At 42.3% G+C, this 25,106-nt stretch overlaps 2 protein-coding genes across 3 annotated transcripts in view; both read right to left on the bottom strand.

Annotated features, from left to right (window-relative positions):
* The window catches only part of otud7b (OTU deubiquitinase 7B), a 64,654-nt gene extending 50,179 nt beyond the window's left edge, over positions 1-14,475 (bottom strand). For both annotated transcript variants that reach the window (XM_072692378.1, XM_072692379.1), the window contains exon 1: positions 14,276-14,475. The gene's annotated coding sequence lies outside the window, so the exon portion shown is untranslated. The remainder of the gene's footprint in view (positions 1-14,275) is intronic.
* A 2,444-nt stretch (positions 14,476-16,919) lies between these two features.
* rbm8a (RNA binding motif protein 8A) lies at positions 16,920-24,142 on the bottom strand. The gene is made up of 6 exons (XM_072692385.1): positions 24,061-24,142; positions 21,892-21,951; positions 21,698-21,775; positions 20,989-21,125; positions 18,809-18,945; positions 16,920-17,350 (listed from the first exon to the last, which is right to left on the bottom strand). The coding sequence occupies exons 1-6, from the start codon at positions 24,125-24,127 to the stop codon at positions 17,305-17,307; spliced, it is 525 nt and encodes a 174-aa protein (XP_072548486.1). The 5' UTR covers positions 24,128-24,142; the 3' UTR covers positions 16,920-17,304.
* Between the last annotated feature and the right edge of the window lie 964 nt (positions 24,143-25,106).

The following is a 25,106-nucleotide window of genomic DNA, read 5'->3' as shown; positions in this document are numbered from 1 at the left end:
TCACTGTTAGCAACATTAGCATTACTGACCGAACCACTGCTTTAAAGTGATGGTCCAGACATGAAGTTAGCGCAATGCTAACTGGTGGGCAATAGGCTCCCATTAGTTGTTATCTACATTAGCCTTCTACCCAGTTTGTTGGTGCCTGGTGACTATTCACTTTCATTCACTGTTAGCAACATTAGCATTACTGACCGAACCGCTGCTTTAAAGTGATGGTCCAGACATGCAGTTAGCGCAATGCTAACTGGTGGGCAATAGGCTTTTATTAGTCGTTACCTACATTAGCCTCCTAGTCGGTTTGCATGATTTCAGAAGAATAAAGCTGTTGTTTGGTGACTATTCCCTTTCATTCACTGTTAGCAACATTAGCATTGCTGACTCCTGGATTGTTGCTTTAAAGCGATGACCTAAGCTTGGAAAACAGGCTCCTATTACCTGTTAGCTACATTAGCCTCATAGCTCCAGACCTCAGGCACCCAACATGTCCTGGCTAATCAATTTGGAGCAGGGGGAGGGAGGGGTAGGGGGCCCCATGACATTTTAAGACAAATACCCTCCTGTGTAAAAGCGTTAAGTTAAGGAATGCGAGAGCTGGAGGCCGGTCATCTCGCACGCTGTGGCGAGAGAATGAGCGGTAGCGATAGCCTAAGGGAGCTATCGCGCTCATGTGAATCCCCACGTGCCGGGCAGTCAGTACAGCAGGCCGCTTTACGTCAATCCCTGTGATGTCATCCCAGGCAAGAGGAGCTCTTCGGCTCCCGGGGAATTGGATTACTCCGTGTGTGTGAGTGTGTGTGTGGACCTGAGCTGAGGCGATAAGGAAAGGGCCCTGTGATCGACACGCTTTCACATTGGGCACTGGGCCCAGTAGTATAGCTAGCCTCGAAGGCCTGCGTTGCACTGTCTGCTGGAAGGGTGTAATGATTCGTTCAATGCCTCAATTACATGGTCTGGCAATTCAACTTTATTGGCCCTTTGGTGGCCCTTACAGCGACGCCACAACTGCTCCTGGATCACACATTAATCAATGTTAATAAGGCAGCATCGAAAGCTTCTAATTCATTATATTCATCATAAGAACAAGGCCGTAAACTGCTCCTTCCACAAGCACCCCTAAACCCCAGAAGCACAGTGTGGGCACGAGAAGCATCCTTTGATAGCAAGGGTTTCCTTCCTACACACCTCCCATGAAAATCATGTGGTCTCTCTGATGCTGTACATCTTTTTAAACCCCTTCCCAGACTGATCTGCATCTACAACCTTCTGTCTGAAGGCCTCAGAGGGCTCTTTGGAAGACAGCTGATAGATAGAGGCCAATGTCAGGGCATTTATCTGAAGCTAAGGTCCAGAGAGTCCGAGACAGGACCATGCAGACAGATAGAGAGTTTCTGGAACTCTCCATCGTAACGAAACCAGCCACGGGCGCTCGGGCTCGGGCAGTCGTCATCTGACTGGCCACCGTCCAGCAGTGAGTGGAGTGGTGGACGTAGCTCTATTAGCCACTGTCTGGATGTGCAGACATGCTGAGACTAGGCATTGATCACCAACCCCCACCCGGTTTGTCAGCAGCTTGAATGCTGTAGCCAGAGAGGGATCAGTTATGTAGGCTGGGCTGACAAACGCAGCCAAGCTTACGCAGCACATGGTAACATTAAATTATTAGATGACCTCCTTGCGACCTGAAACGAATCTGTAGACTTGCCACAGCCCTGAGCTGACTGCGGGACTGATTAAAGGCATAGTCTGGCCAAAAATCAAATCAACTGGATTTATCACTTAGCCTAGCTGCTGAATTGGCTAAGACGGTTCGGAGTTCGGAGTCGGACGTGTTTTTCTTTAGTTTAGATCGGGAGATTCTAGGCTAGCACTGCTAATAAACACTGGGCTTAGACTGTCACCAATCTTATCTTTGAGAATACATGCTCAAAAACAGCTCGCAACTCACTCAAATTGAGTCTAGGGACATTTCCTCCCTCTGTTTATCAAAATAAAGTGATGACCTTGCTAGCCCTGTATGGGGTGACAGTAGCTAAGAAGCAAACACAGAGGTTTGATCCCAAATTACACACTATTCCCTATGTAGTGCACTATGCAAGCCACAAAACTACTAATTCTATATCTAAACAGAGCACTACATCTGTAACTGAACAGTATTTACATTATATTCATGTGTGGAAATCTGAAATGTAGTGATATCTGCGCGCAGATGCTGTAGTTTTATGACTTAGGTAGTTCACCATATAGGGAGTAAGAAGGTATTTGAGATTCAGCCAGAAACACGCATGTGGTATCAGCTTTTCATAAAGCTCGGTTTTCCCCGTCCATGCAAAGTTATCAAAAATCATCAGTATTTAACGATCCCACACCAAGGGATCACAACTGCATTTTTAATATATAACAAAGCTTATTACAATCCTGTTATGTAGCAATTGCATTATAGCAATATATAATATATACGTACGAATGCATATTACAGAGATAGACCCCTTCAATGTCTCTAAAATAATAATAATAATAATAATACTAACAACAGTACAAAAATAAGCATCTTAACCCCTGGTGCTATTAAGTTTATTATTCAGTTATTAATTATTAATGCAGAAACTCATGAATTATTTGGTTAGGCACATCTTGTGGAGTCCCACCAGGTTCTATTTTAAGGCCCATGAAACTTGATGTTAATCATGACAGTAAAGCAGTTGGGAAGGTGAAGATGTGTGGGTTTGATACAGGGTCTGACAGGAAGTTAAAAAGGATTCTGACCTAAAACCAACGTTTAACATGTCAGCAGTGCTCCATAACGTCCCAGATCTAACACTGTAGCCCCGAGCAGAAATGCTAGTCATGACCCAGCACTTCAATATGATACAATATTTATATCATATTTATTTTTCATTATTTCATATATTTTTACTGCAGCAGAGTATTCCCTTTGTATTCTCCTCTATCATAGCTCTCTTACTACAAGGCACGCTCACAAGGATGAAGAAATCTCAAGTGCTAGCAAAGCTGCTAACGTACAGGCTAATAAAGACAGATTTTGGACTCAGCCTGCTAGCAGTATCAACCGCCCAATGTACAACACATTAGTCAGACATGCGAGACATTCAATGCTCCCAACTTCCTTGACATGCAAAACCTTAACAGGGGAAGGTAAAACCTACCTTAACTTTCAATGGAAGTCAATGTAAAGAGGTTTTATTCCATGGCATTTTGGAGCATTTCTATTGGTCCGTTTATCTTGGAAATTTGACACAATGTAAAAAAACAACAACTGTCAGATTCACATTATGTTCAAAAGTGAAAACGGAGATCCGAGATGTGCGGCTATAGCGGCGATAAGCTCTTGTGAACTGGAAAGTATGAAAAAAATTAAGATCTGGGATGGCACGTTTCTCGTCTACATCCTAACGTTGGCTATCTGGCCTTTTTTTGGTTGAGCTAGCTAACACAGACCACTGTAAGAGGTAAAAAAAAAACGATGTTTACAACTAGGGCTGGGTGATATGGCTAAAAATACTAGATCACGATATTTAAATAGATTTTGTAGATACACAATATTGAGCACGACACATGTAATCATCGACTAAATACATCAGTAGCAGCAGATTCATAAAAACTACTATTCAGATACTCGCCTGTACTGAGTACAGTGATTTTTATTCAACATCTGCTGAACTAATTACACTAATTACACGGTTGGTAATGAAGCTTGCAGCTGATCAGTGTTTTTAATACTAAGCACATCCTTAATATGCTTAGAAAAGCATATCGTGTTCTGATGGATGCTTGGTGGGGCGAACGCTCCCGGGGAGAGTGAGGCCACTGGGTGGTTAGGTACTTGACCTGTCCTCCAGAGGGAACACACATGAGACAGCAGGTGCGGTGCAATGGAGACCATTTATTGGGCTGGGGAGCGCCCACACTCCACTCATCACAATCCAAGACAACAGCAGTGGGCAGAACGTACAGGCTACAACCTAGAGCTAATAGAGCTGTGCAATGACAACAGAGCCCCTTCAACAAAACATCTACACAAAGACTGATGTAGAAGGTGGTGGAGAAAGTGAGCAGCTGTTCCTAGAAATCTGTACACAAGACGTCTTCGGCTCCAGCTACACCCAGCTAATCAACATCCCCTGCGATCGCAGTGCTACTACAGGCCATGCACGCAGCGTAGTGTCATTTGTTTTCATTTTGACAGCTAAGCCACATGCGAATGGTTATGGCATTATTTCCCCCCCGTGGGCAGGACCACAAGCGCTGCAAATACACGCTTTCCACCAGCACACATGTATACACCCGCATTGAAACTGAAATGGATGGGTGGAGATGCTGTCAAGCAAGGAATGTAAATAAACAAGCACGATGTGAAAAGGCCACAGAGACACGGGTTCGCTTTAAAACGAAGAGACTGCTGCAGAAAGCAGTTTAAGTACACCATACTGTCCAAAAGTTTGTGGACATCGCTTTTTTTCTTTTTTGGATGAGTTGATATTTTGTAATTGTGGTTGGCTGCTCTTGCCTACCCACTGGATCCCGTCCCGCTGCATAACCCCACCATAAAACCTTGCTGCGCTTCTCCAAACCTCTTGCGGTTTCCCCAGCTTTCTTCTCTTTCCATGTATGGCGATGCCCAGCTCCAACTGTTCCATCCTTGTACCGCCTGACCTGGCTCACCAATACCCTGCTGCCCTGATCTGGGGCCTTGCAGTGATCCATCCGCACCTTACTGCATGACTATACTTAAAGACACCCCCTCCCCCCAACACACACCCAGTTTGGGCTGTGGAGCAATAGAACTTGCATTTTCTGAAGCAATGGATCCATCCAGTAATTCTGGGATTAGTGGAGTGTTGTTTATGATCCAGAACTAATCATCCAGCATCAGCACCTGACTTCACTAATGCTCCTCTGGCTCAATGCTATCATACTTAAGGGCAAGCCCTTCCCAGAAGAATAGAGGATGATAGATGATACTGTAGGAGGTTATGAAAACACTTGCTCCCAGAAGAACTGCATTCTCAGGAGCGATGGAGCTCTTTGGGATGAGCCAGAGTGGCGTTTATAATCCAGAACGTCAACACCAGACATCATAAATGCTCCTTTGGCTGAATGCAATCAAACCTTGGTGTAAGACTGTCCCAGAAGAATAGAGGATGATGCTGCAGGATGTTATGAAAAACAATTAGTCTCAGAAGAACTGCATTCTCTGGAGCGATGGAGCTCTCAGGGATGAGCCAGAGTGGTGTGACCTTACCTTACTAAGGCTAGGCGAGACTGTATGCAATCAAATTCTCACAGCAATGTGCTATTTATTCAATCAACCGCCCAATGTACAACACATTAGTCAGACATGCGAGACATTCAATGCTCCCAACTTCCTTGACATGCAAAACCTTAACAGGGGAAGGTAAAACCTACCTTAACTTTCAATGGAAGTCAATGTAAAGAGGTTTTATTCCATGGCATTTTGGAGCATTTCTACTGGTCCGTTTATCTTGGAAATTTGACACAATGTAAAAAAACAACAACTGTCAGATTCACATTATGTCAAAAAGTGAAAACGGAGATCCGAGATGTGCGGCTATAGCGGCGATAAGCTCTTGTGAACTGGAAAGTATGAAAAAAATTCTAGTAAGGATTTCCGAGTTAGGGAATACCAAATCCCCTCTTAAGATCTGGGATGGCACGTTTCTCGTCTACATCCTGCATGTTTGTGAAATGAGCACATCTTATCTGTGTCTTTGCTATCTGCTTTAACCCACTGGCCTGGGGCTGGGGGTGTTAGAGTGGAAGGGGCTAGAGGATTGGAGAGCTCATCTACTATTAATCGTGTGCTCCGTTTCGCTGGGTAGATAATTCCGATGGGAATATGCTGGCTCCGACTAGGCCCTGGCTCTGTAAGCGATATGGGGTCCCTGCCCCGCCCGGCCACTTACCCGACAGCTGTTGGCGAAGTGCTGCTGGAGATGGAGTGTGTTAAATTTTTATACCCCCTCTGCTGCACGAGCAACAGCTAACAGGGTTCAGCCAGCCATGCTGAATCAGCTCAGCTAGTAGACGCAAGAGAGCTGGAGCCATTCACAAGAAAAAGCCCATCAAGCTGACGTGTCTTTTACATTTTATTGATTGGCGCGCTCGTGTTCCCTCTCACATTTGGGCTGGAGCAGAGTGACAAAGTGCTGAAGTAAACCAGGCTGGTGAAAAACAGGCTGACTTACCGTAGAAGCTACAATCAGTCACGCAGGAGTACTTTTATCATCCCGGTTCTCAGAGCTTAAAGAGACAAGCTACACTAACTGATGCAGCGCTGGAATAGCAGCTGATCTACAAGGGATGTGCTGATACTACTTTCCCACCTGATTTTCAAGTAGGCCTAAACAGCTGTGGTCAGATGTTTACATACACTCTTAATGGACATGAAGGTCTCAACAACATTTGAACTTCAACAAACTACTTGAACTGTTATTTTCTGTGGCACAATGAGATACAATGCATCTTTAACCCATTAAACAGACGGTGTGTTTATAAAGTGTTATTACATACTTCTATTACCAGAGAATAGCCCCACCAGTTTGTACAGAAGTACCTGTTGTTACTGAGGAATTACACATGAGTGTATAATAAGCCTTGGAGTGTTAATGGGTTAATAAAAAATAAAAAAATAGAATAGCACATTAAAAATGAGCCAAAACAGGGTCAAAATATACATACACCCACTCAGATTATTAATTCAGTGGGGCTATTCAAATACTAATTTTAAGCTGCCCAGTCTAATGCCTCTCAACCTCCTGTTAGTGATCATGATGGACTACGGCTGGTAGCTTCTCTTCTTTTAAACATGTTTGAAAAAACAGCATATATATATATTTTCATTCATAACCATGCCATCACCATCATGATAAATGAAACTACAAATACAGTACTTATCTGAGTGGATTATGGGTATTGTTAATAATTCTGGAAAAACTTAACTGTAGAGATTTTTAAAAAATTGTATTGTGATAAATTTTGTTATTGTGGTACACAATATCCTTTAATTGTGGATACGGTCAGTGCTTAAAGAGAAATGATTGTATTGAGAAGAGAAAAGAGTGTATTTAGTCTTATTTAGTTGAATGGAGTGAAGCATATTTTGAGTAACAATCATGGTAGTCAGTATGGGAGAGTATTTGGACAGCAGTTTTTTAAAAGTGTACGCTGTTGGTGCATTTTGTCTACATGACAAAATATTGCAATAAATATTGTATATCGTAAAAAAAATATTTCAATATCGTGTTATAAATTTCTTCCATGTCGCCCAGCTCCATCTCCAAGTCATTTATTTTCACTAACACTACATAAAATAAAAACGTCATTTTTAGTACAGAAGATATTGATATCATGTCTTCAGTGCATCTCTTCATGTATTGTTTCCTCTATTGCTAAATGTTATCAATCTTGGCTCGCCGATAGTAACATGACTGACGAGTACAGCTAAAGAAACTAGGCAGCAGCTAAACGACAGGTCACACATCTTCACTGTGTCGTCTAGAAATGTATCTCATTGATCCACTTACAAGGGCAGCAGTGATTCTGCTGACTAACTGAGTCCAGTCTGGGAGGAGGAGGAGCAGCAGCAGCAGAGTGTCGCCAGCTAAACAACCCTGCCTGGGGCACTGAGGGTGGGGTTTAAGTGCCTTACCTTATCATCCAGCCTGAGCAGGAGTCCACAGTACTCACTATATGTCCAAATGTTTGTGGACACCCCCTCTAATCAATGCATTCATTCAGCTTCTTTAAGCTGCACCCCCCTCGCCATACACAGATGTGCAAATGCACACACAGCTTGTCTAGTGCCTGTGGAGAAGTACTGCTAATAGCGTAGCGCAGATAAACATGACCCTATTGGCACCATGCTGCCTAATGCCAGGCGAGCGCTACAGGGGCATAACACCCCCTGGCATTGAGCAGTGGAGCAGTAGAGCTAGCGATGTTCTCTGGAATAATGGATGGTGGGATGAGTTGGGGAGTTGTAGATTATAAGGTGGGGTGATCATCATCCAACCAACATCCTGACCTCACTAGCGCTCTTGTCGCTGAATGCACTCAAATCCTCACAGCATGCACCCCCAAAATCTAGCAGAAAGCCTTCTTCTCTGGACAGTAGAGATTCTTATTTTTAATATGCTTGATTTCAGAAGAAACAATGAACGAAGGAGCAGGTGTCCCAATACTTTAGTCCATATAATGTATATAGTGTTACTAAACATATAAAAATAGTAGGTCTCCCCTCTGCGATACTGCATTTTAACAACACTACCCAGCACCTACATCACGACTGACGGGCTGCAGAGCTCTTACTTGAGTCTGCTTCATGCTGAAGGTGATCCTGAAGACACGCTCTGCTCGGTTTTCTTCAGATGTGCATTTCTCTGCCACGCTCTTTCCTATACAATACTGCTCAGAACACTAACAGCCAAAAGCAGAGCTATTTCTGAACAGGCCTTTAACCTTTATGACACAAACCTCTCTCTCTCTCTGTGTGTGTGTGTGTGTGTGTACAAGCCAGAACAAAGCTACAGGAGCCTCACTGTCATTATCAATAATGTGCCTTTTCCCCTCCCTACAAAAAAAAAAGAAAGCAGAATGAGGCCTACAGGCCCAAAAACTACAGACTTTGTTTGCCTGCCCTACTTTCATGTTTGGGGTTGGCTGCCTACTCTGGACAACAAGCTGACAAAAGAGCTTGTAAATAAAGGGCTGAATAATTCAGGGCCTAGTGTAACCCTATGCGCTCATTGTGAGGGTGCTGGCCATGGCAGGCCAAGCGGCCCAAGCCTTCGCTTTGCAGCAAACGCGGTAATGGGAGTATCACGCACTCTTCCCGTCCCTTCAGCTCCGAGCGACTCAGACAAACAATACTGGATAAATACTAAAGCACAAACAAGGAGAAAGAATGAAGCTGAGCATCTGATCATCAACGGGAAACAGAAATCATAACACATTTTCCTTCTGGATTGTGGCGCATTTCTGAGTAAAACGTCGGGAAAATGTCGGAAGGATTCTTAACTTTAGTTGATGGTGATGAGGTGATGATATTATATATAAAAGAGCTTATGAAGACTTTTGCCCTTTAAATGATATTGTGAATCATTCGTAATGAGACTAGGATGTTCACGGTGTACGAAATTAGCGATATATCAATTCTTAAAAACACAGTATTGATTAGTTAACAGTTTGCATGTAAACATTGGTGGGAGACAGAGGTTCATTTAGTGTTGCGTTGAAACACCGACCAGTAGGTGGCAGTGCTGTACTCATCGTCAGATTACTTATATTTTATATATATATATATATATATATATATATATATATATATATATATATATATCACGGTGTGTTTTTATACTAGGACAGTTTTCTAACATTTTATTAAGAACTAGCCCTGCTTACGATGGGATCAATAAATACAATAAAGACATTTTAACAATATGCAATATTTGTCACAATACATGTAACCACAGACTAAAACATCAGTAGTGATAGATTCTTAAAAGCTGCTATTTAGGTACTCTCTCGTACTGAATTGTGATTTTTACTCAACTTGATCTAATTACACTGTTTCTAATGAAACCTGCAGCTGATCAGTGTTGATTAAACACTTACAATATCGATATGCTTAGAAAAGTGCATTGTGTGTCACAATAACAAACTTCATCAAATATCAGCATGTTGACCAACCCTACTTACAGTACAGCAATACACGAATCGTAACCCCTGCGTTCATAACGTATCACCAGGTTCTTGGCAATACACAGCCCTACTGGACATGAACTAACAAAAAAAATAATAATCATCAAGAGACATTTAAGAAGTCTGGGTAAAAATCTGTGATCCAATTTTGAAAGAAGATTATGGAGAAACCAGACATGTTTTTTAAAGTGGAGTTTCTAACGTCCTGTAAATTCCATCTCTACCCTGTTCACATGTCTACGACAAGTCTTCGCAACCCTCCAGCACCCCGTCACCTCCTTTTCAGCCCTGCCATCTATCATTCCTGGTTCCACAGATCAGCGAGGGGACTGGCGTCCTAACACATAGCAGAAGCCACCCGAAATCCCTCCGAGTTCTCTCCCCTCTCTTTTAGTCTTCCCCAAAAATGGTCCACACTAGCCAATTAGGTTTTAAATTGAGCTTATGACAAGGACAAACTAACAACTAACAAGACAGGACAAAAAATAAGTCTTTTAGGTTGAGCTGGACCTAGTGGGTTACAAAACACAGGTATTAAATGCATCTCCTGTAGATCACTGAAGTCGTAAAATCAAGCCCAAATTAGAGGCTTCAGCTCTGAGCTAAACTTATGACCGGCAGAAATGATAAGGATTTTCCAAAATCATCAAACAAACATATTCCAAACACGATACGCCTTGTTCTGTGTATGTCGTTCTCCCAAAACACCACTGGACCCTCTGTACGAGGAGGTTTTTAAGGAGTTCAAATATGACTATGTTCCTATTAGCTGAAATGACACTGCATGACAGTAAGTCAAAGTTTAGTCAGTACTAAACTTTTGCACCATTATACAACACCACCACCACCACCACCTACTCAAACTGTACTCTACTGCTGCCAGAGCCACTGAACTAACCTCATTTGACAAAGTTTGCTGGTTCGTTTGGGGTACTTTGGTGATGTCAGTCTTTTAATGGGGGCTCGGTGTGCAGCAGCGTTAGCTCACATTAGCAACACACTCATGTTTCAACCAACACTTGGGGAAAATAAAGGGTACACAGGACAAAACATGTCCTGCAATTTGCAGAAATCCTACTCACAACTCGGGCATGACATGACTGACTTCATCAGTGGTCCATGGTCCAGGCTTGGGTGTCTGCTAAAATAAAACCTGACTAGGAGATTGATGCTAAATTGGGTTCACAGCATGTAGTGGATCTCGTCAGTACTTCAACATGGGTCAGGATTTCATTAAACAGCAATCAATCCATCCATCCATCCTCCAATCTACTTTTTCTATCTGGTCAGAGTCATGGTGGGTACGGAGCCTACCTGTAATCATTGGACAAATGCAGGAATACCCCCTGAATATTCCCCATAAATTAATGTATTCATTGCTTTAGATAGTATTGTTTATATGTAGCAGTAATGATCGTGATGGTCTGTACCAAGCATAAAAACATTCTGACGTACTGTGCTCACACCCCTCTACCTGCATGGAGTTAGCAGACCATATAACTGAATGCAAATATGCTGAAACCATAGCTGTCAATTTGATACACATCAATTTGGATTATTTAAAACTACAACAATACATGACATACAATCATTGTCATTGTAAAAAATAAAGAAAAGTAATTCTGGAATTTGGTCAATTCATCAATTTTCACAATATTAAGAACAACTGCCAGGTTCAGACCATTTCAAAAAGTGAATAAGCTCACAAATGAACATACAAGGTTTTAGCTCTATGTTTCTAATTTTATGGCAGCATTAGGCTTTCACTTATAACGACATTAAAAAAAGTTCATAATGGTGAAACCAGCATGTGTTCCTGACTCTCTAATACCAAAGCCTAGACTTTCACTTGGTCACGTTAACAGCCCTTCTGCTTGTGCAAATCTACTGTTGGCTGTTTCAAGCGACTGTATTTGGTGTGGTCGGTCATTTTTAACTCATTACACTGGAAATTACCACCCCCACCCACCCACTCAACCACCCACTCACCCACCCACCCTCCTTCCTGTGTTATCAAAAATCTGAAGGTTCTGAATCATAGCTGGAAACTCCAGCATCAAACCTCTCTTAAAACTTCATAGGACCTCCCCTTACGCTAACGGTCGAGAAACCTGGACCGGTGGCGGTTACTCAAACGCATCTGTGGTGGTTTAATCCATTCTGGCTACAACCTGCAAGTTAGCTTGAGCCTTTCAGGCCACTTTCGCTGACAACTCTTGACATCCAACTCTCCTCTACACCAAGCTCTAGCTAATGGGACTGGGTTATAATTAGTCAGGAGGTAAAATACACTGCACTGTCTCTCTAAACCAAGCTAACACCAAAGCCAAGACATCCATGTCTCATCTAATGAAGATGAAGCTGAAGCTTTGGGTACAGGCGAGTGGGTTATGGAAGCCGGTATTCACTAAATTAGTCCATCGAGTCCAGAGGAGCTCAGTCGTCTATTAGACTAGGTCTTATATAACAGTGTCTAACAGCACGGGACACACTTTTCACACTTCAATTACACTAGAAGAAAGTCTTAACTGCCTTAACCAGAGCTGAATGAGTTGAATTGAGTCTCAGGTGTTCCTATAGTGGAGATGTTTACGTTCTCCTCAGGGCCTTGGACATGGTCCCATCCTTTGGGTTTGGTCCATGGACGGAGAAGCAGGGCAGATAGCCACCCCTGCGACCCCTATAATAAACAGTATGTTCATTTATTATGTGAACATATGCAATAATGATCCTTACGCACTTTTTGACTCCTAAAAAAACAGTCAAACAGCAATTTCTTAAGCAAAGTTAAATCACACAACACACAGAGAAATGTCTATTAGGCTGGCAAGCCCTTACATAACATTATCTAAAAGCATGGGACACGCATCTCACACTTTCTCTCAATGGCCGGAGACATGGTCCTATCTAAGAGAGCCGATGGGCTCCTCAAACTGGAGGACAATGGCTTGGCCCGGGGAAAGAGAGGCAGGGCACCTAATGATTACATGTGGGGAGTGACGGATCATTTCCGACCCCACAATAAAGCATAGTATGTAAATATTATAAGAAATAATGGTGTCTATGGGTCTAAAGTCCTGCACTTGGACTCCTAAGACAGCTCAATAGCAGTGACAGACTATTAGGAAATATAATGGAAATGTCTGTTAGGCTGGCAAGCCCTTACATAACATTATCTAAAAGCACGGGACACGCGTCTCACACTTTCTCTCAATGGCCGGAGACATGGTCTGAGCCGATGGGCTCCTCAAACTGGAGGACAACGGCTTGGCCCGGGGAAAGAGAGGCAGGGCACCTAATGATTACATGTGGGGAGTGACGGATCATTTCCGACCCCACAATAAAGCATAGTATGTAAATATTATAAGAAATAATGGTGTCTATGGGTCTAAAGTCCTGCACTTGGACTCCTAAGACAGCTCAATAGCAGTGACAGACTATTAGGAAATATAATGGAAATGTCTGTTAGGCTGGCAAGCCCTTACATAACATTATCTAAAAGCACGGGACACGCGTCTCACACTTTCTCTCAATGGCCGGAGACATGGTCTGAGCCGATGGGCTCCTCAAACTGGAGGACAACGGCTTGGCCCGGGGAAAGAGAGGCAGGGCACCTAATGATTACATGTGGGGAGTGACGGATCATTTCCGAGCCCACAATAAAGCATAGTATTTATATATCATACGATATTATAAGGACTAATGCTGTCTAATGGTGGGTTTGCTGAGTGGACAAGTCCTAATACAGCTCAATCGCAGTCTCAGGACAGTCTATTAGGAAATATAATGGAAATGTCTGTTAGGCTGGCAAGCCCTTACATAACACTGTCTGACAGCACGGGACACTTCAACTAGATGAGCAGAAGGTCCCAAGCTGAGTCTTAGGTGTTCATATCATGGAGATTTGGACCTTTCACCTCTCATGGCCTCAATCACAGCCCCATCCAGGAGAGCAGGTGGGTTCCTTTACCTGGAGGACATGGGGATGGTCCAGGGCACACAGCAAGCTAGCACCAACTGCAGCAGTGTGCACACCTAGCTAGCAAACTGCACGTGGGTAGTTTGTGATGGGGTATGATATGAATGCTATAATACCGGTTATAACGGTTTATAAGGGTTTGCTGAGTGAACAACTCTCCTCCAGCTACTTTTGGACTTTTTTAATAGACTTTTTAGAAATAATTAATAGACATAAAGCATGAAATAGAGAGGGGGGAGCATGTAAAGGGGGTTAACCACAGCAGCAGTCTGTAGTTATCCTGGACCAGCCAGGAGGAGAAGTTAACTAGTGGCCGCTAGCCGCCGGACTGCCCTAGCTATTGAATGACTTTTCAGCCAGTCTTTATAGCTATTTGGAATAACTCCCTTTTCTGAAGCTTAATAACAGGTTTATTAACTTTATAAGCATCAAGGACCACCGCAGCAGAGCCACCAGCTGCCCGGTGTGTTTCGTAATACAGCCCGTTTTCGGCTCTATCATGGCTAACGCTGGCTAACCGACCGTTAGCGGGAGTAGTGGCCGTTGTCTGCCTACCTTCAGCTCGAGCTTGAGCGGCCTCGAAGCTCCAGTTTCTCCCTCACCGACCCATCCCAGCAGACCTCCACAGCCGGCTCGCACCGCACACTCCGCACGGCTTTAATCCAGAAGTTGCGCTTGTTTTCGGCGCCTATACGGACTTAACGATAAAGTACATTCTTACTCCCACAACAACAACAATGTCAACCGAGGCGCAACTAAACCCGCCCACCTGAGCTTGGAGAACCCCCCCGGCCAATCAAAGCGCGGCGTTCCGCTGGAGTGGCGTAGCGGCGAGCCAATGGGCGTGCGGATTCGCTGAGCGTTATGACTCAAAGGGACAGAGCTCGCTGTTCGCCACGGCGGTTGGTTGTCCGTGTTTCAGGTGGGCGGGCCGACACCCCCGGAGCCAATGAATGACTCGAAGCTTTGTGATTGACAGTAAATGCGTGTTTTTTTTTTCTTTATTTTTTTTTTTTCGGAGACCGACTCCGTCATGACATCATCGCGATGATGCTGGAAAAATGTGGGCGATTCTGATGCGTGTCATTATTAAAAAAAAAACCACGCTGTCATCGTTAGTCAGAGTCTTAAAAAAAAGAAGAAGGCTGAAATAAGAATTTCCTCGATGACTCAAAATCCTTAAATTATCCCTTTTCAATTTGATGTCATTTATTATTAATTCAGTTAATTCGTTAATTATGTATTAATGAATTAAAAAATTAAAAACACTATTTAAAATGTCATCAGGTGCAGAACATCCGCTGCAGATGATTCTGGAGGAGCCTGTCTTATCTAAACCTCAGTGAGCAGTAAAAAAAAAAGGTCACCATGGCCATTTCCAAAGAGCTCTCTGGGGCCTTCAGAAAGAAGGCTGTAGATGCAGATGAGTCTGAAAGGGGGTTGTAAAAAATCTCAGAACAATGCCAAGATGGCCTGGTCTGGCCTCCCTAGCAAGTTCAGCCCAAGAGAAGATCACAAGATGTGTAGAGAAGCCGCAGACAATCCTAAAATGTCATCAGGGGACCTACAGGCAGTTTATTAGGAGGTGTGCAAGGAGGAAACCCTTATTATAATAAATAAATAAATAAACAAACAAATAAACATTTGGACAGATGACTGAACTGAAGACATGTGTGGCCTCATGCCAGCTATGAAGCATGGAGGTGGAAAAGCGTCCTGCTCTCCATCATAGACTCCACAATGAATTCTTTATTGTATCAGAGGGTCCTTCAAGGAAATTGAGGTTGCTTGAGGGGGCTTTTTGCTGAATTTGATGAGAAAGTATTCTGTTAAAAAAAAGAGCAATAGAAGGTGGGCTCCGATTGGCTCAGCCGTCTAATGTGCTACCACTAGGGCCCAGGGGTCACAAGTTCAAAACCCAAGCCATGCCATTTTGCCATCAGAGGCCGGAGTCTGATAGAGCACAACCGGCCCTCTTGTCGCTCTTATTTACACTTCTAGGTCATTTAGCAGACTGTAGTCCATCTGCTTCTCTGCATACTTTGTTAGCCTCCTTTCTTCAGTGGTCAGGACCCCACAGGACTGACCACCACAATGCAGGTAGTATTTGGGTGGTGGGTCATTCTCAGCACTGCAGAGACACTGCAGTTGGTTGAGCTGGTGGTAGGAGTGTCTAATAGGGAGCGGACAGTGAGTGGACAGACAGAGTTCTGGAGTAAACAGTCCATCAGCAGAGCTGCTGATGGACTGTTTACTCCAGAACTCTGTGTCTGTCCACTCTCACCTAGTTGGTCCACCTTGTAGATAAAGGTAAAGTCAGAGACAGACGCTCTGTTGGCTGGATATTTCTGGTTGGTGGACTACTCTCAGTCCAGCAGTGACGCTGAGGTGTTTAAGAACTCCAGCAGCACTGCTGTCTGATCCACTTGTACCAGCAGCATAACACTCACTGCAGTGCTGAGAATCACCCACCACCCAAATACTACCTGCTCTGTGGTGGTTGGGTGGGGTTCTGGCCACTGAAGAACAGAACAGGGTGAAAGGAGGCTAATGAAGTGTGTAGAGTAACAGATGGATTCAGTCTGGAGTTATAGACCTGCACAGTGCTCCTGTATAGGAATGGGAGCTGACTCAATGGGCTGGGTTCCTTCCAAACCACAGGCAGTCAGAATATTCAGATGTGACAAATCACTCCCTGGACATTTTAAAACTTGTGCTTACCCAACTTTTAACATGGGACACCACTTAAGAGTGAGAACATGGTAGGGTTCACTTTTACGGCTTAACCTGTTCATAACACTACATACAGTTTACTATACACCACCCCCGGGGGTGCGAGTGAACGGTCAGTTCTTAAAAGGTTAAAACGTAAAAGCAAGAAAATTGGCAATCACAAGAATCTGAGCTACCAAACGCCGATTGCTCAACAACTGGAGGTTATAGCGTCGCCAAAACATCAGGCTGGTCTTGTGAGGCGTTCCTAGGATGCAGCAAATGCTCAAAGACAGGACAACCAGTGAACTGGTCACAGGGTCATGGGCACGATCCATAGAGGTCCCACCTCACAGCTTACAGGACTCAAAGAAACTGCTGCTAACATAGATCTCTTGTGGTGTTACACAGGGGTACCTACTTAGTATTCGGCAGGTGTTAATGTTACAGCTGATCAGTGTTTAATGAACAGAAGTGAGAAACACACTTAGCCCCAAACTAAATTTATTGGAAGTGTACAAATGAGCATCATTAAAACGAATGACTGTTACAGGTGCTATGACAATGTGAGCCTTTATTGGGTTACAGGACCAGTTTCTTCAATTTTGTACAAAACAATTAAGTAAAACCAAGAAACCAATACTATACAGATGACGTAACTTCAATATTACAAATGCTGCCGCAGCGCTGGCCATCTATCGTTACAAAGAAAGCCACGTAGAGCAGCTGGTGACACTCGAGACTGAAAACAGAAAATAACAGAAAGCACTAAAATCTAAAAACAACCCATTCGAGAAACGCATGCCGCCCCACTGCCTTCGGATTACACAGCTCTGTAAACGGCAAAGTAGCGGATGCTGGAGATGAGGAAATCAGCGCCGCCTTCTGTCTGGACTTCTGCTGCGTCTCCTTCCACCCCTGTGAGCAAAGAAGGGAACACACATTTGATCACCATATGCATCAGATTTCCTGCACGAAATTATAAAGTTAAGCAAATGACCACTCAGGGTGTAAAGCTACATATAAATCACACTAAGCTACAGACGCTAAATGAAGATTAAGAAACATATCATGGAAACATTTAACAAGTGCATGCTCCATCTGGAAACCTTAAGCTGTAAGCCATTAGCAAGGTTGAATATGCATGCTATTTTGGAAACTGTAGTGCCTTCGATCGGATCCAGGCATATTTTAATGAATATTTTAATCTTAATCTAGTTCAGAGTCCTTGCCTTAACTAAAGTGTTCAGAGAATCATCCGTTTGCCTGAAGGTATTATAGACATTATAGCCCAGCCGCCGGCAGCAGCAGTGTGGACGTTCTCAGAAGGTAAATAAAGAGGAACATCAAACAGACCATAATATCTGAAGCTTTATAAAACTATCACTGAAACACTTGTTTTACCGGCGGGAGAACCGCTTGCCTTTCTCTGGAGAGCTCATTCAGAACAGAGTGGAGGCTAACACTAATGCTAACACACAAACACACATGCTATAGAAACCCCAATCACACACAGCACATTCACCCACTATACACCAGTCATTTCACACTAGTAGACCACAAACCACAGAGACCAGTTCAGAGTGTGTACCACTACACACAAACAGTAAAGGAGCTGGGAGCCGATTGGTCAGGGGGGAGTCAGACTGGATTATAAGATATTAAAACACACCAAGTCATGAAGAAAAATCTCAACTAAACTAAATCAGTCCAAAATGTCTCATTATAGAAACTGCTACTAAAATAGATTCTACTGTATTTATACAAACACAAAGATCAGATCAGTACTGGCTGACACGCTGCATTAAGAGAGTCGATTGGTTGGCAAAATAACCTGATTGGGACATCCCTAATCACGGATATCACTACCGTAACAGTAATACCTTTCTTCTGTTTGCAGGGACTGGAAATAAGCTTTTTCCCCCTTTAATATTCACTGATAAAAAATAAATGAACACTGTTAGACAGTTGTCTGTGTTTAAAATAACTAAAAACACCTAGGGTAGTCTGATGCGCTTGGGGATTTTCTTGATTTTTAAATTTGTACTGAACTGTGAGGTCCAAACCGTGCCATGTGAACCAAGCAGTGAATTATGTGCATCGTTCCTCCACTCAACATTACTCATGTTAGTTATTTGAGCTATTCCTCTGAGAGCACATTCCTCTCCACTGGTCAATACTTGAAATCAATATATACCAAAGGATGGTCAAGCATCCACATAGACATGCAAATCCAATTTGATGATCAAAACCCTTTAGATCAATAAACAATCAGTCAAACAAAGCAGTCTCTCATCCATTAAAATTAAACTGTCAGCCTACATAAATAAATAAAAGCATCAGCTGTTATTCAGTCCAGTTTATTATGACACTCACCTCCTCTTGCTCTTCGGTGGCCCCCTAACAAAGCACCAATCAACACTGATTGGCTGACCCATAAGATCTTGACCGTTCAGCCCCTCCATGGCAGCCTGTGCCTCTTTGTACGTTTCATATTCCACCAGTGCGTAGCCCTGTGAGGAAAAACAAGCTCAAAATGAAGCTAGGTAATACAGCCACTTTATTCTGATAAACTGTGTTACAAGGCACCTTAAGCACATTTATGTCCAGCCTTTGAGGCCCATAACCTTGCTTATTTTTCTCTGAGGTCCATTTATGATGTGTGCGGTTTCATAATTCGGTTTATGCCTTAGAATAAAACAGGCTGTTAGTGACCGTGCTTTTAAGACTGATATGCAAATGACCTCTGTTCTGGTTGAATGCCCTGTATTGTGCTTCATTCAAAGAGCATCCCAGGCTAAAACACTCCTTATGTCTTTAGAATATAGTGAAAGCGGGAGGCTAAGCTGACGTGTGGGCAGATTAACATAAAAGCATTTTAACATCAAGAAAAACAGCAAATTCAAGGTGGAACTTCTTATTTTTCTGATGTAGACTGTATTGACTGGGAGTGTACTGAACAGAATTCAGTTTCTTAGGATATGGGTGTGTTAACTAAAAATTAAGAGACATACACACATGTATAAAAAATGGATTCTATAAAAGGTTAAAATGACTGATTTCCATTAGGTCCAATAAAACATGAAACACTTCGAGGCAAAAACAGAAACTGATGTGTGTTGGAAAAGACAAACGTAGCCAGCTAGTATAGTAGGCAACACTGCCTTCCCTTAAGGGAGACTAGGGTTCAATTCCCCATGCTGGACCAATAAGAGTCCTCACTCTACATTCTCCTACTTGAGTAACATGATTCCAATGAGTGTGACTCTGGATAAGAGAGTTAACCAGTAAATGGAAATGGGGAAATTGAGTAGAACAGCCAATGAACCCTTTCAACAGCTGAAGTTAAGACAGACAGCTCTAGCAAATGTTATCCCTTGTAAAACACTGCCACCAAGTGGACATCTAGAAATTGAGCCACAGGATGGAGAAGGCAAAAGCAGCTCTGGTGTGTGATTTTTGGGTATATCAAGAAATTTAAATTGACCATCATGTCATGTACACTTGATTAATATTAATACAGTATTGGACTAAAATCAATTAAAAAGAAAACGGTTTAAGACAGTTAAAATAAAAAGTACTATAAATGAAAATATGATTAATCCATAACGAAAATCATCAGCAGAAAACAATTGTTCAAAAAAGATCCACCTTGCATGCAGCTTTCTTTTTTATGTTTAAAAGAGACATTACCATTTAAGCTATGTATAAAGCTTTTGTTTAACCTGAAAATATGCTGTTTTCATTCCTCTTCACCCCTTAAGACAACGTCGAAGAAGAAAATACTGAAATACTGTGACACCGTAAACATTTTAAGGCTGTTATCATACCGTAAGAATTAACAGAAAGGCTTGGCAAGCATGTGGACAAGACATTTGTTCAATTCTGCAATAGAATGCAACTACAGTCTTGAGGGGGTGGGGGTGAATAGTACTTTATACTAGGAATGCACTGATTCCATATTAGGATCGGATATCTGTCCCGATATTAACACAATTAGCGGTTCAAGTCAATCCTGATGACTTAAGTCTCTCCCACACGGTGAGGTATGTTTATTAATTTATCAATGGTATCAGACTGGTATTGGCCGATATGAAAAGTTAATGTATTGGAACTAAATGGGCAGGATCTGTGCATCCCTACTTTATACATTATTTTAACATTACAGTTGAATCCTTGAACAACTTTGAGGATATGATGAGCATCACCAGAAGTTACACTAGCTTGCACTAAATATTACATTAAAAGTTTTTTTTTAATTTCAACAGTTCAATTATTGTGAGACTGAGTACATTAACTGTATAAAACCAGTGCATTGCGTTTTTATAATTGTCTGCAAACCTCAGTATCAACACTGATCACCCACTGCTGCACTGGGCCCAACTTGGACCTATAGAAAAGCTCCAAAAGATATTTAAAATTTAATATTTCACACTGACTTCCTGTCTTTGTGAGTGACAATATTTAAGTGCCTTGTGTTAAGAACATTACCCACCCTTTGCAGTCCTTAAATATAAATTGGATGAATGAACTAATGTGAAATGCAGCAGACTTGCCTTGAGGTAACCCGTTCTTCTGTCCAAGTTAAGATGCAGGTTCTTGATCTCCCCAAATTCTGAAAATTTGTCATGGATGTCTTCTTCTGTTGCCTCCTCATGAACTCCAGTCACAAAGAGGATCCATCCCTCAACAGCTGGAAACACAGTGTGACCAATAAATTTAGTGAGGATTTCCTCAATTCCTCAATTAAGTAGAAAAAAAAAATGATGATCCAATCAAATAGTCACAATAGCTGGTCAATCACATTAGTATTAGTATCACATTATTATTTTAGATACTATAGATTACATTAAGGACTAAATGCTGGTCAGAATGCTGGATGGTCACCCCCAATTCATTCCCAACTCATCCCAAAAGTATTGAATGGCGCATCATCCATCATTCCAGATAACAGTTCCAATGCTCCATGGCTCAATGCTGGGGGGCTTTGTACCCCTCTAGTCCTCACCTTAGCATTAGGCATGGTGCCAGATGCCAACGAGTCCCATTTCTTTTATTGGCAGTACTTCTCTACAGGCACTAGAGAAGCTGTGTGTACATCTGTTCTAGGAATAGGTGCAACTTAAAGTAGCTGAATGCACTTATTACAAGGGGTGCCCACAAAGATTGACATGTTTGTTAATACAATTTCGGTTTGATGTAGCTGAGATTGGTTGAGTACGGTTCTACTATGTAAAAAACTCAGAACGAACACTGAAAACTCACATCTTTGAGGGCCTGGCTCATCACCATCCTGTTCCACTGTATCATAGTCTTCTCTCACTCTGGATCTCGCTCCTTCCTCTGGAGAGGGAAAAAACCCCAAAACAACTTAATTACAGACTGCAGTCAAAAGAAATGTAGTAATGTCAGAACCATAAGAAGAAAGTGCTCTCTGTGCACAAAATTATGGAACTTACCAGATCCAAAACCACGACCCTTCCTCTTCTTTGCTTTTTCCTTTAGCTTATGAATGCTCTCTGCAAAAAAATAAAAACACCACACAATGATGAAACCTGTTTTAATGAAAAATCTAATATTTTGAGATCTCTGCTGGAAAATCCAGCTTAAGGCCAGGTTTTGCTGGTAGCTGGTTTCAAATTGTGTAAGCTGGTTAAAAAGCAAGTCATCCAGATAAAAACATACCCTGTACTGGTTAGAAAGCTGGTTAAACACCCCCTGACAAGCTATGCGCCATGTGTGCTCCATTAGATTTTAGTCACGCCTGTCCATACTGGTTGTCCAGTTGGGTCGTACCAGTTGTTTAGATTGGTCATGCTGATCATGCTTATACACCTTTACTCTGAAACAGCACTCTCACCATCATGTTTAACCTTCTAAATAAATAAAAAAAAAATTCATCTTCTAAATTAATACATGTTTATTTCATTAAAACAATTGGCTTTAACTTGCTTTTCCTGTTTGTATGTCTTTGTAATTTTATTTGTACCACCATTTCTTGCTTTTACTGTTGGTCATTGTATCCTCCGATATTAGGATCGCATATCTGTCCCAATATTAAATTTAGCTGGAACGGGTATCGGATAATTAGGCCGATCCATGGAACCCATCCTTTCATTTATTTGTGCGAGATGGCACAATTTTTTACATGTAAATAACATTCTCAGGTTTAGCCAGATTTTATTTTGAATTACTGTTTACACTACATTATTATATAAAAAAAAGATTGCTTACTGTTTGACAAACTGAAGCTACTTATTTTGCACTTTTTTATTTTCTATGTTCTGACTGACAATTTGTTTTAATATATTTTACAAAGAACTTAAAACATTTCACTCCTTTTTCGCATATAAGCACTTATTGTTTTGGTGACAAATAGCAATACAACACATTTATGCGTGTTATTTATTGCTGCCACAGCTGCCACCTACCAGTCCGGCCAGCGGGACCCCCCACGGCAGACCGGCGGCTCTCCCGCCTGCCGCTGCTGCTGCCTGTTTGGTGGCCGTGTTGAAACCTAGATGGACTCGTAACTATCTGCCACTATCATCATCATCATCATCATCATCACCACTATTAACTATCTGTTGTATCTGCTTTGGTCATTTTTATCATTAACGTTTAAATAGTCTGACCAGAGGAGGACGGGTCGGGTCCCCCTTATGAGTCTTGGTTCCTCCCAAGGTTTCTTCCTCCAGCTCTGAGGGAGTTTTTCCTTGTTCACGGGGGGTCTTTGACCCTTCATGTTATTTCTTCTTCTTTGTCTGTCCTTTATTAATTACTAATTATGTAAAGCTGCTTTGTGACGACAAAAGTTGTAAAAAAAAAAAGCTATACAAATTAATCTGACTTGACTTATTTAGATATTTTGTTTTAGTAATAGTTAGCTAGTAAAGTAATATTTAGTCAACCCTGACACCTTAAGTCTCTCCCACATGGTGAGGAATACGGCTTATTAATTCTACAATGGTATCGGGTATCGATCGACATGCAAAGTTATCGATATATCGGTATCGGAACCGGAAAAGAGCCGGATCGGTGCAGCCCTACTTATCCAGCGCTCCTTTCCACCTTAAATAGTGCGGCGGTTACAGCACCATTTAAGGTGGAATTAAACACTGTAGTAAACAGATGGGCTTTACTTCCACAAGCAGACTTTATACAGGGCTTTTGGGCTCAGGAATACCCTCAGGGAAAATAAACGAGGCTAAATATTAAGTTAGGTACGGGGCGTTTTTGGGGGGAGCGCCAAACACTGGCGTAAACAGAGCTAGCCTGTTTAGCTATGCTAGCTAGCCTGTTTCTCTTTAAAAGCCTTAACGCTTTAATTACCCAGCCGAAGCGTGCAGACCAAGCTCACACACTTCTCCTACAGTGCGTTTAAAGAAGTTATATAGCTAGCATATAATAATTAAAGCTGAACCCTGCGTCTGTGTGCCCGGCTTTAGCATCGTGCTAGCGGGAGTGCTTGAATTAGCACTAGCACCAGCTAGCCGAGCCAGGCGGACCAGGCCTCACACGAGCTGCACGGCTCAATCTGGACAGAATAACGGAAACAACCAGCCCAGACTTCTTCAGCACACTGCACACACTTGAACCCGCCCCAGAAAAGCACATGAAACCCGTACCGTCGCCGTCTTCATCCATAGGAAAGTCCTCGCCTCCCGCTTCGTGAAGATCCAGCACGTCCGCCATGATTGCCTGTCCGTGTGGGTAGACCGGCGCATGCGCACCACGCTCTTCCCTCTACGTATATGTGACGAAATGAGCGCGCGACGGCGGAGAGACGTGCACGAACAGCGCCACCTACCGAGCTTTTCAGTGCGTCTGTCTCCGAAGGGTGAAGGGTGGCGTGGATGGTGGCTGATTAACATGCTAATTGCTGACTGGCTGAGGTGTGGTGGCGATCACCCAACATCCTGACCTCACTTGTCGCTGAATGCAATCAGATACTCACGGCAATGTTCCTCCAAAACCTGGAAAGCCTTCTTCCCTGGACAGTGGAGACAGTCACTCCAACAAAAGCAGGAGAAACTCTTTTTAATACCCTTGATTTCAGAAGAAATAAAGAATGAGCAGGTGTCCAAATACTTTTGTCCATGTAGAAAAGGGTCTCCTGGCTATTTTCCTGGCTACACACACATACACACACACACACACACACACACACACACACACATATATATATATATATATATATATATATATATATATATATATATATATATATTAGGCTACCGAAAATAGCCAGGAGACCCTTATCTACATGGACAAAAGTATTTGGACACCTGCTCATTCTTTATTTCCTTTGAAACATACATCTGATATATATATATATATATAGTTATAGTTATATAATATAAATTATGCTTCTTTTTTTAATAATTCTATTATTCTATTTAATAATATAATCTAAATGCTGATTAAAATTTTAAATCAAATGTCAATTTAGTTAATTATGCTACAGTAATTGTGATTATGCTAATTACATGAGTGTACATATTTCCATATATCATTGCTGACTCTTTTACTTTTATTTATTTCTATTTTATTTATTTATGTTTATTTTATTTATATTTTATACATAATGTGAATCTGGCAGCTGTTCTTTACAGTTTCCTTAAACTTCATGATGAGATGGGCCAATAGACATGCTCCAGAATGTAAAATCCTT

This window comes from Salminus brasiliensis, chromosome 1 (assembly GCF_030463535.1).
Source record: "Salminus brasiliensis chromosome 1, fSalBra1.hap2, whole genome shotgun sequence".
NCBI classification, from domain to species: domain Eukaryota; kingdom Metazoa; phylum Chordata; class Actinopteri; order Characiformes; family Bryconidae; genus Salminus; species Salminus brasiliensis.
Note: the sequence above shows the minus strand (reverse complement) of the source record. Positions and strands in the feature narration are given on the sequence as shown.

Excerpts from the sequence above, each read along its gene's own strand:
- rbm8a (XM_072692385.1), bottom strand. The coding sequence starts at position 24,127 with ATGGCGGACGTGCTGGATCTTCACGAAGCGGGAGGCGAGGACTTTCCT. Across the intron at positions 21,952-24,060 it reads TATGGATGAAGACGGCGACG|AGAGCATTCATAAGCTAAAG; the intron begins GTACGGGTTTCA and ends ATTTTTTTGCAG. Across the intron at positions 18,946-20,988 it reads GAAGAACGGGTTACCTCAAG|GGCTACGCACTGGTGGAATA; the intron begins GCAAGTCTGCTG and ends TTTTCCTCACAG.